The sequence below is a fragment of the Cottoperca gobio genome, chromosome 12 (assembly GCF_900634415.1).
Source record: "Cottoperca gobio chromosome 12, fCotGob3.1, whole genome shotgun sequence".
In the NCBI taxonomy this organism is placed as follows: domain Eukaryota; kingdom Metazoa; phylum Chordata; class Actinopteri; order Perciformes; family Bovichtidae; genus Cottoperca; species Cottoperca gobio.
Genome location: NC_041366.1, coordinates 13,986,081 through 14,004,648, shown reverse-complemented (window position 1 = coordinate 14,004,648; position 18,568 = coordinate 13,986,081). Strand labels below are relative to the sequence as shown.

The following is an 18,568-nucleotide window of genomic DNA, read 5'->3' as shown; positions in this document are numbered from 1 at the left end:
CAGTAACATAACACTTTCCTGCAACTCATATTAACGCCGTTATGATTTTCCACTTAGCTCTTACATTTCTTTGGGCAAGTTTAATGCCCTTTATCCGGCTGGATTTCAATAGTTTCACTGCTTAAGTGGAGTGTCAACTCAGTGCAATTTAATCCCTGCTTGGCTCTGTGCAGTTATTTCAAAAGAGGGATATTTTCTAGCAAAAGCATGTTTCTGTTACTGTTCTTCATATATATTAACTAAACTTTGCCTTGTAAGTTGTATTTGTGTGATCATTTGAAACACTAACCACAATAGACTAACTCCTGAGGATTGCCAGTACCTGGTGTGTTCTCAGTGTGCCAGTTGACCTGTGGTGTGGTGACCGCAGCGGAGTTTAAAAACTACATTTGATAGCCACGACTACAGTTTTCTTTGAAAATAAATGTGCTAACGTTAGCAAACACTTGCTTATTAATTGCTAATACAAGGATACGAGGATAATTCATAGTCATTGTGCAACACTGGGTTTTGCAATGAAATGCAGTTATAGTTGCACATATAACTATAGTTATAGTTTTTTGTGATTCCTAGGAACTTAAAACTGTTCACTTGCTCCACCTCAGCTCTGTTAATGTTTTGCTGACGTTGAGCAGTTGGTTTTTCCCTGAGCACCACTCTATAAGATTGTTGGTTTCCTCTCTAAATGAAGTGTCATCGTTGTTTGTAATCCGGGTGATGATGGTATCTGCAAACTTCACAACAGAGTTCTCTTCATGTCTGGCGTAGCAGTTGTAGGAATACAGCTTAAACAGGAGGGGCCTGATCACACAGCCCTGGGGGACTTCGGTGTTCAACACTAAAGTGGAGAACTTCCTGGTTTCCAGCAGAACAAAACAATATAATTGATGGGGAACTGCAGAGTTTGGTGATGAATAAGAGTTTGTTACAACAAGGGACCGCATACATAAGAAATACTGATTGTAGTTGCTTTTTCCTTCTTATGATTCACATTGGTCAACAAAATTGCATTTAACATAACACAATGTGGAACAATAGCCTAGTCTAAGCTGTGAAGGTGTAATATAGATGTAAAATGTATTACATTGTATAGGTTTTAGAAGATTATTTAAACACTTTTCTTTCCATACTTCAGTCCAACCCCGTTCATTAAGATGGAAGGTGATTAAAAGCGAAAAATAGCCTTGTGTGTAGGTTCCCACTTATTGTAAATTAGGGGTTAATTTCATCAGCACATGAAAGAGAAAAAGAGAGAGGGACAAGCTGACAGTCTTTCATGCCTTTCTCTCTCTGCATGTGTGTGTATTCATTGTGTCCATCTATATTTAGACAAAGATAAGAGACATACGAGACATAATTCCCAACAATATTGTATTGCTCCAGTGTTTTTCTGCTGGAATGTTTGTGCACATATTATAGCTTTCCAAAGCAACACAATGGGCATTGTAGATGTTGCTCTCCTTGCCTGTTTTCTCCCATGAGCAGTGTCAATGAAGGTGCACCAGGCTGAACGAACGAACACATTTACACACATTGCAGAGTTCAATACTTTCAATAACAAAACAGCTTGGAGCGAGCTAAGTCACGTAAGTCAATTCCATTCACCCACATTTTATTGACCGAATGAGTGTATTGATCAGTATAGACGTGGTAAGAGAAACTGCCATGATTGATGCTTTTCCTGTTTTCATTAGATTTTAACATGATTCATAAAGGATATATCTGCGGCCCTCATGATAAAGCTTCTGTAGCTAATTATGCTTATTAAAGCTTCAGCTGTTTTCTTTTATAAACAAACTAAATGCACCTTCTAGTAAGTCTCATAGGAGGAGGTACCTACCTCAATAATAAGTTTTTGCCAATGAAATCTAACCACACACAACTTATGATATTGTTTGGCTAGCTACTACAAGTGCAGTTTCATGTCATGCCCCAAATTACGTGTCCACACCTCTTCAAACGTTTTACAGGAAGAGAAAAAAACATGGGTGTAAACCTAGCACATGACAAGAGATAAATAAACAATTAACACGGGAACGAGTATAGCTTTAAATGTCAATATAGTTTATCACACAACACAGCTTGTCATTAACCCATTATGGTTCATATTATCATACCATTTGACATCTTTCTACAGAGTACCTCAGAGGCAAATAGTTTGTATTCACTCTAACTGTGTTTAATGATATGCAAATCAGCAAGCGATACGAGTAGAATGCCTTTGTAGTATCTTATCTGATGCATGGGAGATTTAAAAAGTGTCTTGTGTATTTCAGACAGTAAGTATCCTTTGGGTATTTTCACATGCAAAAGAAAGGAGGCCACATTCCTATAGAGACACGTGTGCACACACATGTGGGTCACATCCGTTTTACAGACATGCAATACGTTAGATAAATACATTTAAAGAAGGAAGTTGATATCTGAATCACACCAAACATGATAAAAAATCTGCCACATTGTCGTCTTGATCGATACAATGATTAACATCTGCACTTTGATTCAAGCTCTATCCCCAATCATTACTTAGTGAGATGTTAAAAGAGTTTAACGGAAGATATTCCAGTAATTCGACATGGAGGAATATTCCTTTGGCGGTGCTTAAATAACTTAATTTCTGCATCATTGTTACTGCTAAGTCAACACTAGAACTTACTGAATATTCCCTTGTGTCGTAAACTGCATTTGTCCTCTCATGCACAAAGCCGAGTAAATCCAAACTTAGCTGAAGTATGCACTTTACTCCAGTTATGTTCAAGTGTGCCGAAAGAGCAGAATCCACTCCAAAGGGAAAACGCATATACTGTGCGTTCTACAGACTCGTGTTACTTCGTTCATTCATGTTTTTTTCCAACAAATGGGATTACTCCGTCACAGTGTGCCCCGGCTCCTCCGGTCCATGATTGCTTTGAATGCTTCCCTTTTGAATTTTTTTTTTTTGGATATGAGCCCTTTTTCCCTTGGAGATTCTTCTAATCCTCCAGTCCCTCAGTGAGTCGGGCAGAATGAGAGTTTCCCAGTTTGTAGTTTGTACGGAGCTTCATTTATAGTCAGCAGATGTTAAACTGAGGATTTGAGGTGAATGTTTATGATGACTAACCCCTAAACTTGAATAACTGATGCCTCTCTTTCTCTTTCTGCACCGTGACAGAAATTAAGAGAGAGTAATCTGACTTGAAGATATAGGGTTAGGTTTAGGATACCACAACATATATTGCAGAATAATGTCACTGTCGGGTGTTATAACGGAGGATGATCGTGAACAGGGAACTTCATGAAGATGCAGAGGCAGCTGTAAAATATGTAAATAAAATAATAATAATAATAATAATAATAATAATAATAATAATAATAATAATAATAATAATAATAATAATGAGAACCATTTTTCAAAGTAAAAGCAGGAAAATTAAACATAATCAAGGAGCTTTTATTGTGGGATCCTAAATCAGTGCTCCTTTATGCTCACTAAACAAACTGAGCATCATTTACAATATGTATTAAAACCTTTTTATTTGTTTCAGTACTCATGTTCAGAAAGAAACACTTAATCTTGTGGTCCGGTACCCCAGAGCCATTAATAAGCCTGTGACCTCTTTCTCTCAAAACTAAATTTGTTTAGCTGCACACACACACACACACACACACACACACACACCCTCAACTGGGAATTAAGGCAGGACTGGCCATTTTGGAAATGACAGCTGCACTTCATCACACACAGTTAGCATTTGATGAGCAATGCTGGCACTCCTTCTCTGAGCCAGGACAGAAAAGCGAAACTATCTGCAGGAGACGTTGGATAAATCTTCTCCATGAGAGCATAGGCTCACAGGAACAGTGCAAAAAGCAATGGCTGCTGCTAATGAATAAAGTGTGTCTGTTGAGGTTTGGAGGCAGCTTGTTCTGTGCTCTCTCTCTCTCTCTCTCTCTCTCTCTCTCTCTCTCTCTCTCTCTCTCTCTCTCTCTCTCTCTCTCTCTCTCTCTCTCTCTCTCTCTCTTTGGCTGTCTCATTTCACCTTTATGGGAATCTGTTTTTAGCTGCTGAAGTGGTTATAATATAGCATTTATGTTGGAGGAAGCAGTGACACAGTACAGGGACAACAAGGACCCTCTCTCATTGCCTCTCTGTCTTACTCTATAAGTGCTGTTCTCTCCTCTCCCCTGTCTCCCTATTCTACCACGTCTCTCCACCTCAGGCTAAGTCGATCAATGATACACGGAGCTCTGTACAGAGAGGAAGTCTCAGTGAATATGCATCTACCAGGGAACACTGAATCTTAATCAGCAACACAAAATAACAAAAAAACAAAAACTGAATTTATCAGAAAACTGAATAATTCATTTCTTCCCATTTTGTCTATAAATTGTTTTGAAGGTCCACACACACCGGCAGCGTCTTGACACATGTCAGCTTGTCAGGATGTGGAACTGTCCACCTGTATTTCCCAGCATTGCATGTCAACTCTTCCAGCAGTTTTACCACATTTGCTCCCCTGATCAGCACATGCTGGCCTCGACTGCTTCTTCAGTCTGTGTGACGCATTCTGTGTGTGCTGCAAACGCTTGTTGATGTCTGTTACGCTTTAGTCATCGATATTTAGCAGCAGTGGGAGATTGAAGATGTAGATTTAACATTTGTATACTTGAAGTACTTCTATAAGCTAAAAGGTGTGCCAGTTTAGTCTGAATATATATTAAACTAGAGAGCATTTCTGCTGGATCAGAATGAGATTTGATGTGTTTGCAGGACAGTAGAGAGACGTATTATAAGTGAGAGATATGTTGAGACAGCGACGGGTACAGTAAGTCAAATATGGGCAACATCTGTCCTAGCTCACGTTCACAGGATTAACATTTCTCTCGCTCTCTTTGTTTCTCTGCAACAGACACACACTTTCACGGATGAAATGCTTGTCTTTTTGTCTTCTACATACGTGCACACACACATGCACGCACGCATACATGAAACTGACATGATGCATGAATGAGAGAAGTCTGCTGGTCAGAGACATCATCTTTCAACAACATTCCAAGAATTTCTCTCTCTTTAGTTCAAGTCTTACTTTTGCAGATTCTTCTCCACGTTTTGCCTGTGTGTTGTCATTAATGAAGAATAACGAACTGATACAGCACCTTTCTACTTATTTTGTGTGTGTGAGTGACAGAGGATAAAGTGACAGTACGATCTCAAACCTTCCTGCGTTTGCAGAAATAAGGACTATTTAGCAGACTACTTGGAAAATATTGAAAGACTGGTGTCCTCCAGATAACCCTGCTACTATATGGATGCATACTTCAGTCTTCTAAGAGCATATATGTTATTTTACAGTACATTAATCTGATGGCTGTAGTTGCGAATTTGAAAAGTTGACCAGAAAACCAAACAAAAACCTCATCTCTGCTTTTCTTTTCATTATGTTTATGTTTCATTATAACCATGAGTTATTTGCTTATTCCAATTTGATTAGATTGCTTGAAGTGCAACTATGCAAACTTCCACCTTCAGTGTCTCTCTGTCTATCTTTATCGCTGTCTTTGTTTCCCTCTATCTCTCCCTGTCTCTCCGTCAGACTCACACACACACACACACACACACACACACACACACACACACACACACACACACACACAGCTCAATGGATGTTATTCATTGTGGCCTGTAGTTTAGGATTGATTCCCTTCTCTCTCTTTAAACATTAATCATTTCCCTTTGATGGAGTGGTGTTTGGTTTTATTTTTGCTCACCTTTAAGTATTCATAACTGGTTTATGGCACATGAGCTAGTGTAGAAAAGAGCCTCACAGATTCAGTCGTAAGAAGGTACAGCCGAATATGAAATCCATTCTCTGTCTAATTTAATTATGCGCATTCTTACTGAGCACGCAATGAAGCTGGGATAATAGTTTAATTGCAAATAACATCGCTCTTTTTTTTAATTTACATTTTTTGATTAGTGCAAGTGTTTGATGACAGTAGTGAGAATTTAAAAACATCCTGCCCCCAATTAACATGAGAAAGGGTCAAAGTATGGGAAGCAATCGAAACTGTCAAACATTGAAATCCAGTTTGCCTCAAGTTGATATTCTACTTTTTAGATGTCAATCATTACTTTATCACCTGGAAACGTTTCATCAAGAATACCTTTACCCGGAGACAGTGAGGGAGACAGTGGTCTGAGCAAAGTAATTGACAAGGTTTAAAATAGCTATTTGAAAAAGCCCATTATGTATTAGCGCATGATATGATTAGATAAGGCCTGATGAATAGCTAACATGGCTCCCCTCAGGTCTGATTCAGACACATGGTCATTGTAACAGACAGGGTTGTTTGTGTGTGAGTGTGTGTGTGTGTGAGAGTGTGAGAGAGAGAGAGAGAGAGAGAGAGTGTGTGTGTGTGTGTGTGTGTGTGTGTGTGTGTGTGTGTGTGTGTGTGTGTGTGTGTGTGTCTTATTAGGTGTGAAAGACATGGCCCTTAACATCCTGCTCTTTGATAGGTTTTGATTCAGTGCTTTGATTTGCAATGGAGCAACTTCTAAAAATAGCATATAGAGGAAGAGAGGGAGAGAAAGAGAGAGAGAGAGAGAATGAAGGACCCGTACTGCTTTGGTCTCTAGAGAGTTAGTAGCATTTGATCTTTTCATAACCATCAGTCCCTCTATGTTTTCAATACAACACATTTTTACAATTCCACCTTTCACTCTCACACCTCTTTATCTCTCTGATTCCATCTGTCTTCATTTCCCCTCCTTTACCAAATCCCTCTTTACTCCTTATCCCCCCCCCCTTCTCTCTCTCTCTCTCTCTCTCTCTCTCTCTCTCTCTCTCTCTCCCCCCCCCCCCCCTCTCTCTTTTGCACAAACGTTGGTACGCTCATTATTACCGAGCTGGGGAAGAAGCTGGGACTGCAGCAACAACACAGACAAGACTCAGAAGAAAAGGAGGAGAAAAGAAGCACTGACACATCCAGAAAAACGGACAGGATAAAAAAAATAAATAATAAAAAGATCAGATATGGTCACATTGGATTAGCAGCCTGTCTCTATTTGCGCTGCACACGTGCTCTGTCAGTGTGTGTGTATGTGTGGATGAACTGTGCCATTTCTTTGCTGTACTCTGGGACACAGACCAATAATAACACACTTACACACTCATACAAGCACACTACGCGTCCAGATGCCTGTGTCTAAGGTAATGTATTGTTATCTTTTCTGCCGGTGTGAAGGTCAATCCGACAGCTTTTTCTGGAGACTTCTGCCGGTGCCTCTATAGTTGAGATGATTGTGTTTGTGTGCGCTTATAACTGTAAACATGGTGCACAGATCTGAGTGTGTTCATGTTGTGTGTGTGTGTGTAAATAGTTCTGTTTGCATGCTGTGATCTCAACTGTTCTGCAAATGCTGTCCTAGGTGAAGTCACAACTATTTTACGTTAGTCACATTTATATAACCAGATATTTCACGCTACACAGAACTTGTTTCTTTTGAGATGGGTTGGAAGTAGATTTTTTATTACTTTCATTTAATTGTGTGCAGGATTGAGATTCTTTAGTGAATTTGGTCTCCTGTAGTTCCATAAGAAGGGGATTTAAACACTTAACATTTATTTTTTACTGTATATTTATGCATAACATTGAATTATTGGAGAAGCTCCACAACTATTTATGTTGACTCAGTATCAGTGTAACTGCGGCAAACGCTTTTGAGTTTGTCTTTTTTTTTCCCCTAGTGGCAATTAGTATTGAACTGTTACCTGCTGCGTACGACACTATCTTGTTTTGTGTTGGACATTTACCTCTTGAAAGGCTATTGTTAGTGACAGAAAGCCATTGACTCAAGCAACAGAGACAGCAGGTGTGTGTGTGAGTGTGTGTCTCCTGCCTTCATTGTCAAATGTTCCTTGTCACACTGAGGATATAAAAGACATTTCTCCGGAGAAGCTTCTAGAAGCTCTTGAGATAAGAGTGAGAGAAAGGTTACAGAATAGAGAGAGTACCTAGTTGTTCAACTAAACACTCAGGTGCAGCAGGTGCATTTGGTTATGTAACAAGACACACTCCAGGTTTCCTTTTAAATAAAGCACATATTTTAACTGAATTTATCTGCTAAAGGTAATATCGTTATGCAAATATTAGGATCACGCTAGTTAAATCTCAAAACCGAAAACAAAAAATGTAGAAATCGTGATGGAAATATGGCTTTTCAGTTTGATTCATGAGAAACGTTATGGTCTCCTCATCGCTGCTCGCAGATCAGATGTTTTCGCCTGCCCCTATTTTTAGTCTCTTCAGTTGAGCGGAAGCTTCAGTGGACGTCTCAGTAAAATGCTTCATGTATGTCGTATGTCAAAAGCCTTTTATTTATTTTTTCTAAATCTTTGGCAATTACAATCAGGTTTTTTTTATTTGCAAATTAAAAGATGTGCATGAAAACAGGTGGATGATTATGATTGATTTGCCATTCACTTTTAAATATCGCCTACTATAGCCTCATTTGTTGTTATATTGTAGAGTTATATAATTGAGTGCCGACACGTTGTTCAGCATTTTTGTTGAATTACTTTTACTTTTACTTTAAGGCCCTGTCACACAGCTCCGTATGGCAGAAACATGCCGGCGTATATGAACATTAGCTCAAAATGTGTCAGAGTCCAAATACGTCCACCTTTCCCACAGCGGTGTTGTAGCTGACGTAAACATAACTAATTATTATACGCATGTCAAACATTGTCAAACGTATCACTTACCTATTTAAAACGTATCAGAGCGTCTGGACAACGGAGCTGGAAAAGTGCCATTTGGTTCACGTCATGCTGATGCTGGAGAACGGCTAACATGCTGAACGCTAGCTGTACTGTAGAAACACGTTTAATAACTCGTACGTTTCTGTCATACGGATATGTGTGACAGGGCCTTTAGGAATAGTCCCACCAAAATGTTTCTGTAGAGTTTTTAAAAACAGTCAAATATTCAAAGTAGTCAGTTTCTCAGTATTGTTTACTTATTCTTTGATCTAATTTCCTCGTCTAAATTGTTTTTTATTTCTATACTGAGCCAAAGTTATTCCAGCTGCTTGTTTAAAGGCAACCTTAAACAATGATGCTTGCATTGGTTGTTTTCCTCTTGGTAACTTGTGGAAATGAAAATGTCTGTATGGAACAACAGTTAAAGCCACGCTGCTGAAGTCAGAAGCTGCCATTAGTCTGGTTTAAATGAAAGTGGACTAACATTTTCCAGCCCTATTGCAAGGTTCATGATGTTCTTCCCGGTTTCTGCGTCTTTGAGACATTGTTTGAATACAAATGGTGCATTGTTGTCATCCAAGTCAAGGATATTGTGGCAGGCTATGACTCAATACATTTCAGAGTGCCAACATATCTTTGAATAGTCATATAATGCATATCTACAGTGACCTAGACAACTACATTTTACAAATGGAACATCCCTGACATACTATAAAATACAAGGCTTTATGAATGCACACATTCATTTCGATTGTCTTGCTCACATGTATTGTGTTTAAGTTAACCTCTGTCTTACAGACATGAACTAAATCTTATTTGTTTAATGTCTAAATAACAATGAGGGAGATTTAGAAATTTCAGAAATTAGGAATTTAAGAAGAACGGAATTTAGAAATGTGGCTACAAAAAGCACGAAGTATAGAAACGTTCGGCACGCTGGCAGTTGGTAACAAACATTTTACAGCATACCTTCGACACACAGATGACCTCTCTGTGTTATAGCTGCTAATTAACAGCCATTATATAGAGATGATGATGTGTTTCCTTTTAAGATAGGAGTTTTTTACAACATGACATAGTTCCTGCTTCTTATATGTTTACCCTATGACTTTATAGCTGCATTGTGTGTGTCGGGAACATGTGTGTTTAAACCTTTAGTACACATATTTGTGTGTGTGTGTTTACAATGAATATGTGTCCATTGTGTGCTTTTTGCATCCTGTGGGACCTGGATGTAGGGCCTTAATGTCTTCACAAAGAAATGAGGGGCGGTGGTGTAGGCTCAAATGGACACAGACGTCAAACAATAGTCACAGACACACACACACACAATTCTGCAATAACGGAGACCAGTTAGTATGTTGGGTGGACATACGCCCCGCGCACATGCATGCACATGCATCTCTCTTTCTCTCTCTCTGCTCATTCGTCTCTTCTCATTATCGCTATCTCCTCCCTCTCGCTCCTTCCCTCTTTCCTTCTCACTTGTTTGTGCAGCTTGGGAGTTTACCTTCTTAGCCTCTTGGGCATTTCTCTCTCTATCTAGATACGATCTAGAAAGAGAGGAATAGACGAGAGGGAGAGAGAGGGAGCATGATAGAGAGAGAGAGTATTCTGGAGGGAGATCTTCTCTCTGCTCTAGAGAGGGGAGAAGAGGAGAGAGAGCTCTTCTGTCCTCTCTCACTCTCTCTCTCTCCTCTCTCTCCTCTCTCGCTCATCTCTCTCTCTCTCTCTGTCTCTCTCTCTCTCTCTCTCTGTCTCTCTCTCTCTCTCTCTCTCTCTTCTCTCTCTCCTCTCTCTCTTCTCTCTCTCTCCTCTCTCTCCTCTCTCTCTCTCTGTGCACAGTTCAGTTGGCCTAGCCCACACTGACAGAATCACACACACAACAGCTCAGCTATCCAGCCACAAACACAGCAGTTTTGACAGAGGAATTAGGCACTTTAATGGGGATGTGTGGAGTGCCTGTATCTGCCTTAAGTGGATTTTAACCTGGAACTTCCTCTTGCCAGGTAGGTTTTATGCACCATCACTATATTTCTCATCTTTAGAGTACATCTTATTTTGTCGCTTTTCGTGCTTTGGTATACTCACATGGTTAGTTTGAGTTGCTGATATTGTTGTGCTGCTGGGGGGCAGGGAGTGGTTTAGTCATATGGAAATAGATACAAGACGGAGAGATGGGAGGAAAGATAGGAAAAAGCAATAAAAGCCTTTTGATCACGAGGCGTCTTTATGAGGAGTTCGGTGTCAGGGTCATGCGCTTACTTGCACTTAACCATTTCTACCTTCTTTGTTGTTATTTTGTTAGCTTTCCATTTTTCTTACTTTCTGTCTTTGTTTTTATTCTTTCTCTATCACTCCATCCATACACTCACCCTTCCTTCCTCTCTAATAGCTCTCTTTAATGTAATTGCCCCTGTAATATCGCTTCCTTCTTAGCAAACAAGTGTTGTGGACAGTATTTTCTGAACAATATATTGTTTACATCCTCCTTGTGGTGTCGTTTCTTCTCTTGCTTCGTGGCAGTGACGCAATTTAGCCATCCACATAGCAGGGAAGTCGTAAGGTGAAAAACAGGGAGGCTGACAGAGAGGAGTGGTAGGGAGGTAGCTATTAAAAATGACTCTAAACCATGTCAGAGACAGAGCCAATCTGAGAAAACAGAGGGACCAGAGGAAGCACACTGGAGAAAATTGCTTTTCTCTTTTCCTCATTAGAGGAATTGTGGGGTTTTGGTCTTCTTAGAAGGAGAGAGAGGGATTAAGATGCATTTGTGTCGGTGCCTGTTGATGCACAAATAGGAAAATTATACAATGTTTGAGCAAATGGTAACTTGTGTTTGAATGAATGTGGTGTAAAGATAATGTTTGATTTAGAAGTTTTTTTTTTAAAGGGAGAGCAAAGGTAGAACATTTTCTTCCTCTCATCAATCTTTCTAATTAAATTAAATTCAATGCAATTCAATATATGTTCAGTATATGTTGCCAAAGCTCAATTACGATTACGTTAATATTGGTACAATTTCAATCTAACTTTAATAATGCAAGATAAACTTGTCCTTGATGTCCACACACACACACACACATACACACACACACACACCACACTACACACACACACACACACACACACACACACACTCACACTCACACTCACACTCACACACACACACACACACACTTTTCCACTCTCTTTCAGTGGTCACATTGTCTTCGGCTGCCCGCCGTCACGGGGCAAGTTACGTCAGTGACATCTTCTCTCTGAACTCTCAGCTTCTATCAATAATGCCTTTGCATCTCTAGATGTGACCCCCCCCCGCCCAATTCTTTTAAAAAAATAACCCAAACTCACCCTATCGCTCCCCTCTCCCGCTGTGATGGACTGTGCCCGGTTTCTATTTGAGAATTAATCTTGATTCTTCCAAAGGTTTTGTAGGAGTGGCAGTGCACCATGTTATCCTTTAAATGAGTTCAATTGCAAGGAAATGACTAAAACTTAAACACACATATGGACACTTACACAAAGGCTACATCACAAGCTGAAATATTAATGAGAATAGGCTTCATGCATATAAACTGCAGCTGACATCTTCAAGGTGTAACTCACTTCCAAGTAGAAGCTATTCAGCTTCAATTAGCGTTGCTAACATACAGAATACTCCTGCTCCCCTGCAGCATTGTTAGATGAATAGCAGTGTAATTATGTACATAAAAGTGGATGAAATTAAATTATATGATGATAATGCGGCTATTTTTTTTTTTTTACTTTACATTCTGGACACAGGCATCAGTCATTTGTATATGTATATGTAATGCCTGTAGTCTTTTGAAACTGTATTTCTCATGATTCAGGTACTTTTATGTTCCCAGAATTTACCTGACATCTCGTCCTCCTGGTTTTCCTTTGATCTAGAGACCCTTTTTTCACTTGTTCCCTCGCTCCCTTTTTCTTTTTTTCTGTTTTCTCCTTTCGTCTTTGCCTGATCACAGTGGAGGGGTCTGACGGATAAACGACTGTAACCGCCTCATCACTCGTCTCTCAGTGATATCAAGGGCACAAGAGGCCGGTGCACTGCGGTGCATGTAATGAGATCATTCAGAGATTGATCATCTATATGGTCTGGTCCCTTAACAAGTTATTGCCATTACACAAAGCAATAATGGCTCTCAAATCTTCAGACCACAGATTGTTCTGGAAGGTACATGTCTAAACATTCTTAATATATATTTAGTTGGCGTGGACATGCACTCATAGATACACACATAACATACAGGCGTACACACACTCTTTTTCACAGAAGCAACATTCAGGATGATTAACACATCAGACTCTGCATGACAAGCTCATCGACATAATACACTTCTTCCAAATTAGACAGGACACGCAAGCCTTTTATAATATATTACCTACGATTGCAGGAACGTAGAAAAATGAACCGTTTGTGTGTGAGTTTATATAACGACCTGTGACGTGGGTTGGAGCAAATTTCACTTACTGTACTGTAGAAAACAAGTTTAGCATCAAACCCCAAGGAGGCTTATTGTCTCAGAAACATGTTTCCTAGGACAGAGAGCATGCAAGGTCCTTGTATTTATTGTATTCTTTTCACCCTCTTGATCCTTCTTCCTCTCTTTAATCTGTTCCCTTTGTTCTAACATTTTGAGATCCTCTTCTACTGAAATTGGTTCATCTACCTGAGGCGTACATAATGTAACTTGAACCATACGAGATATAAATGTGAATTTGAAGAGTCAATAAAGCGTGTAAGTAAAATGAGAACAAGGGTGACAGTTCCCAGTTTGATTAACTTTGTTCCTATTTCTTGTTATCACTATTTTCATTGTATGTTTTCCCTCTGGGCTATGTAAGCAGGAAGTCTTCTAAACTGACCGAACATGTCCTTTGACGAAATCAATGACATAAGTCAGTGAACGAAGTAAACAAATAAACAGGGTAAATAAGAGTAATGCAGACTCGTCGGGTGGAGTTAAATCATTTAGACATCCTGCCGGCCAACTTGCTGTCACGCAGATCCACCACAGTAGAGAGTGGAGACAGAGGGGAGTGGCGAAGAGGAAGAGAAGGGTAACCACGTCCTTTTTATTTAATTTTTTTTTAACAGCATTGCTAATTATGTAGAGCTGGATTTATTGATTTGGCATGTGTAATGGTGGAGACATTAAACCATTAATATTAGACTACAAGTACAGTGAAGCAGAGAAGATGTAATCAATAAATCAATAATCAATCTTTTATGCAATGGCTTACTTAAAAGCAACCAGGACACAGGAAATTAAATTGAGAAAGGAGGAAAGGAAAGAGATAAAGATGAAAGATGGCATCATGAAATTAAGAAGTGGGAGGGGTTGGGGGAGAGGCTGCGATGACAGAGTTCATAGGTACATCTTTAGCTTTTGGAGAACACACAGCACAGCTGCTCCCCTGGGATGGGTCACTCATTGCCATGGTAACTGTAGGACAGAATTCACATAATTGTCCCTGGATGACACTCCTCGAGTGTGTGTGTGTGTGTGTGTGTGTGTGTGTGTGTGTGTGTGTTTTCCTGTAGCGCTATCTTTACTTTGACCTTCAGAGATGTACATAGACCTTCAGAATAAGAACGTCTTCTTGGCAAATTAAGGTCACTTTGATCAGTTTTTCTGTCTTCATACATGCACTTTTAAATTTCTTTCCCACCCTGTCGACACAGTTATATAATATGAGTCATGAATGAGTAATTTGGCAGGGGTCACCGGAAGGTGTAACTTCGTTTCTGTATAAAACGTAGTTTTTGAGCTCTGTTTCTGTAGTGCACAAGTCTCAGAATGCAGGAAATAAGGTCACGGCTTCCCACTGCGGTCCAGTTTGAGACTCCCATGGCTAAATAGCAAGCATATGTATCTAGCATCAGTGCATTATTCGTACCATGTGTGTGCAAAAGATTCAGATCGTACAAATGTTAACCTGTGTAAAATGATCTAAAGTGACTCGTTAACTCGTGGTGGACAAATGTCACTAGCCAGTATGCCTCATTGCCTCGATCACAAATAACTGGTACAATCTCTAACATGATGAAGCATAGGTCATCAAACACCGGCCAACAACTGGAGTTAGCTGGCCAACAAGGCATTACATCACATCTTCTCAGTGAGCTGACTCCAGTCTTTTGCTGTTTGACCCTTGACCACTAAGACGAACGAAACACTTCCAAGATTATTTTCTTGGTAGCTTATTTTAATGTGTTATGTCCGTTTGAAATGTTTTCTCACAGGTTTAGCGTTAGCTGGTCATTTGCTCGTTATGTCATTGTGAGACCAGTAATGGTGTTCATTATGTATTGACAAGACAAGATGGACATTTTCCAAGATCTCCTCTTCTGTTTCATTTCTTTCTCTCTGCCCTTTTCCATTTACTCATCTCGTTCATGAGTCTCATTCACTGACTCCCCTCCTCCCTTCTGCTTGTCTTATTCACTTTGTCTCCTCCATCTATTCACTCTCTTACCCTGCATCCCACTCTCCCTGCCTTTTAGCGCTGGTTTTGTTTCCTCGCTTAATTGAGGCAATGCAGGGGATTGTATTGTGTTGAATCATTGATGACTTTGGGCTGTATTTGAACACACATGTGTGTTGTACTCGCACGTACACACACACACGCACATAAACACAAGCACATGATCCATTGGCTTTTGTGTATTCATATATCTTTAGAAAGCAGGCTTAAAGAGTGTAGGCAATGTGGTTGATGTCTTAATAGGAAAATGTCTTGAAGATGAACATGTGTGTTTGTGAGGACGGGCTTGAAAGACGCAGCGCTTAATTTGAAGAGGCTTGAGTTTGTGCGTGTTTGTGTTTCTGTGCGTGTGTCAAATGCAGAGAATGTGAGAAGGAACAAGTGTATCTGACAGGACAGGTGGCTCCATTGTGTCTCAAGCCATATCTTCAGCAGTCATGGGTTTATGTATGTAAGATGGGGAAAGAGAGATCAGCAAAGTTGAGAAAAGGAAATAGAAAAACTGTGTGTTAACGTCACATTTAAAGATATGATGGATAGATGGCTAACCAATGATGTTCATTCTATGACAAGCCTCTTAAAACAATCAAAAATCATAATTTATTTGACCTTATTCTGACTTGGACCACCATTAGCAAAGAAAGAACGGGAAAAGGAGGGGCAGAAAGGGATCCAGACAAAGGCTTTACTTCCACTTTCCTTCATCGGTGCTTTTATGAAAGTGCATTTGATTCTAAAAATACACCTAATACACCCAGTGCATCAGTAAGAAGCCCCGATGTCTTGGGTGTAACACTACTGTGTACCATTTAGGTAGGATCACAGTGAGGTTAAGAGGGAGTTAGAAGGGAAAATGGGCGGTCTGGATCACCTTAGGGCAGTTGTATATATCCATGAAAATCAAGACAAGATTTATATGTATAGTCCTGAGTCACAGCTCTAGTCTCAAAGGGCTTCACAGTGGCCACATTGGGACAATGGTAAATAAAACCGACCCCAACCAAACCAACACGCAAGCAAAAGGTCTGATTAATTTTGGGTTGTGCTTGTAAGAGAAATATCCATTTCTAGAATGATAAAGCATCCTGAAAAATAAGATGGAGCAGGGGATGCCAATTAGGTGCCACCAAAGTCCCGTTTTCCAGTACTGCTCTTTGGGCGCTTGGAAATTGCTAGAATTATACATATAAATTCCTCCTCCATCCATCTATTTACCATCACTTATGCAAGCCAGGGTTGTGGTATCAGGAAGCTGAGCAAGGTGGTCCAGACGTCCCCCAGGATCCCTTGGTGTTCCAAGCCAGATGAGATGTTTCATACCCCAATTTAATTGTTTAGGTCGCGACCCTACACTCATAACCATAGGTGTGGATTGGAATGCAGACCAACTGGTAAATTAAGAGCGTGGCCTTCAGTCTCTCATCAATAGTTCACTACAACGTCTGCATTACTGCTGCCGCTGCACATATCCGTCTATCGAGCTTACGCTACATTTTACCCTCACTCTTAAACAAGACCACGAGATAGGACTACTTTATTTCCTTTGGCGGAAAACCATTCCCTCAGACTTGGATGCTTAGAGTTGTTGACGCTCATCTTGACCACTTCAAACCCCTCTGGCGTGTGCTGGAGGTCACGGTCTGACGAAGCCAACATAACATCATCGGCAAAGACCAGAGGTGTTTCTGACGTTCGGAAACCAGATACCCTGGCAAAGCCCAATAACCATTTATACAATGCTTTATTGCAAACCAGACCTTTTGTCAATGTATTGTACTTAAACGTCATTAAGTTATGACTGTTGTGGAGCAGATCGGACATTATGTGTTTAACAGTTTAAGTAGGTCTGTCATTAATGCAGGCTGCAGTCAAAGACAGCACTCGTACTCCCCCATAAAAGGTGTCAAGTTTCTCTATAAACAAGAGAACAGCGGATAATAAAAACAGGAGATTAAAAGGATATTGTCATAGAAGGATGTACTTATCTTATCTCGCAAGGCGCACAACAGGGCAGAGTATTGGTGTCCTTTCATTGGGATACAATTTGGCTTGGTATTTATTTTATTGTTTTATTTGTTGTTATTAATGTATACAGTAGACTTCTGAAACATGCCTACAACCTTTTATATTGCCCAGTATGGGAGGTTAGTTTTCACTGGCTCTCTACCAAAATGTTTTGTAGAGGCCCATATATGGTCAATATAGTATACAGTGGTCGGTTTTTAAATGTCTGTTTAAATGTCACATAGTTTCAGTGAGTGATAGTATGTCTACAGAAAGAAAAAGAACTGGCTCAGATCAGAGCCTTGAGGTTTTCCAACACAGCCCATTTTACAAAAATATGAGGTCAAATTTAGCAGGAGACACAGCGACCTTGAGTTCAGACCTCAGTGTCCTTTATCAAGAGACTGTATGCAGATTGTGCCTCTATATATATATTTATATATACAGATCATAGTTCACACCATTTAATGTCTTCACTCATGTTTTCTGAGTTGACTGAAATTCCCAAAAGCAATTCCAGAGTTCATGAATACAGGTTGAACGTTTACAACAGGGCAACAGTGTCTGGGGGAGACTAAGTTGAGCTGAAAAAAAAGTAGACAAACAGCTTGTGAAGTATCATGGGAGCGCTCTGAGGAGGCAGCATTATCTCAAATTAGAGCAAAGCATCTTGTGACTACAGCTTGTCATCATCAATTAACTTGACCAGTACAATGAGGCCCTTTACCAGTCTTGCTGCAGACTTACAGAAGGTAGAATTGATTTTGCAGACTGAGCCGTGATTATGTGATTTCACAAATCGTGAAAGCATTGAATAGCAGATATTTGTTATTTTCATGGTCATAGACTACATTTAAGCATAATGTCCATGTTCATACCGACTCTATAAATCTACTTGTATTCAAACATTCACATTCCCCTAACTAAATATCTTTTTTCTTCTCATCTCTTCTTCTATGTCCCCTTTTGCTTCACAAAAATAAAAGATTTGATCCTTGATCTTTTCTTTTTTGTAGAATTTTGTTAACATTTCTTTGCTCCTTTTGTAAAGAATATGCAGGTGCCAAAAGGTTTACACCATGACATTGAATATGTGAATATCAACACACAGTTGATTAACCTCTTTAAACCCATATGTTCTCATTAAATTTGACTTTAATTCAAAATGAGAAAAATACTCTATAATATTATGACTATAATGTGTTTTCTTGGAGTAAAAACACAACATGCATAACTTTACAAACATTTCCTCAACTTCATCTTTACATATTCAGCAAACTTTGTGATCTTTAGCTGAATTGGAAATACAA

At 39.6% G+C, this 18,568-nt stretch overlaps 1 protein-coding gene across 5 annotated transcripts in view; it reads left to right on the top strand.

Moving 5' to 3' along the window:
• Positions 1-18,568, top strand: part of rgs3a (regulator of G protein signaling 3a) — a 129,363-nt gene that overhangs the window by 75,653 nt on the left and 35,142 nt on the right. Inside the window, exon 1 of one of the 5 annotated variants that reach the window (XM_029445070.1) lies at positions 6,905-7,190. The exons of 3 other annotated variants lie outside the window; for them this stretch is intronic. In XM_029445070.1, coding sequence (XP_029300930.1) covers positions 7,176-7,190 — 15 coding nt within the window. In that variant the 5' untranslated portion in view covers positions 6,905-7,175. Of the gene's footprint in view, positions 1-6,904; positions 7,191-10,521; positions 10,751-18,568 lie in introns of those variants that run through there. One more of the 5 variants, XM_029445071.1, reaches the window with a different exon arrangement.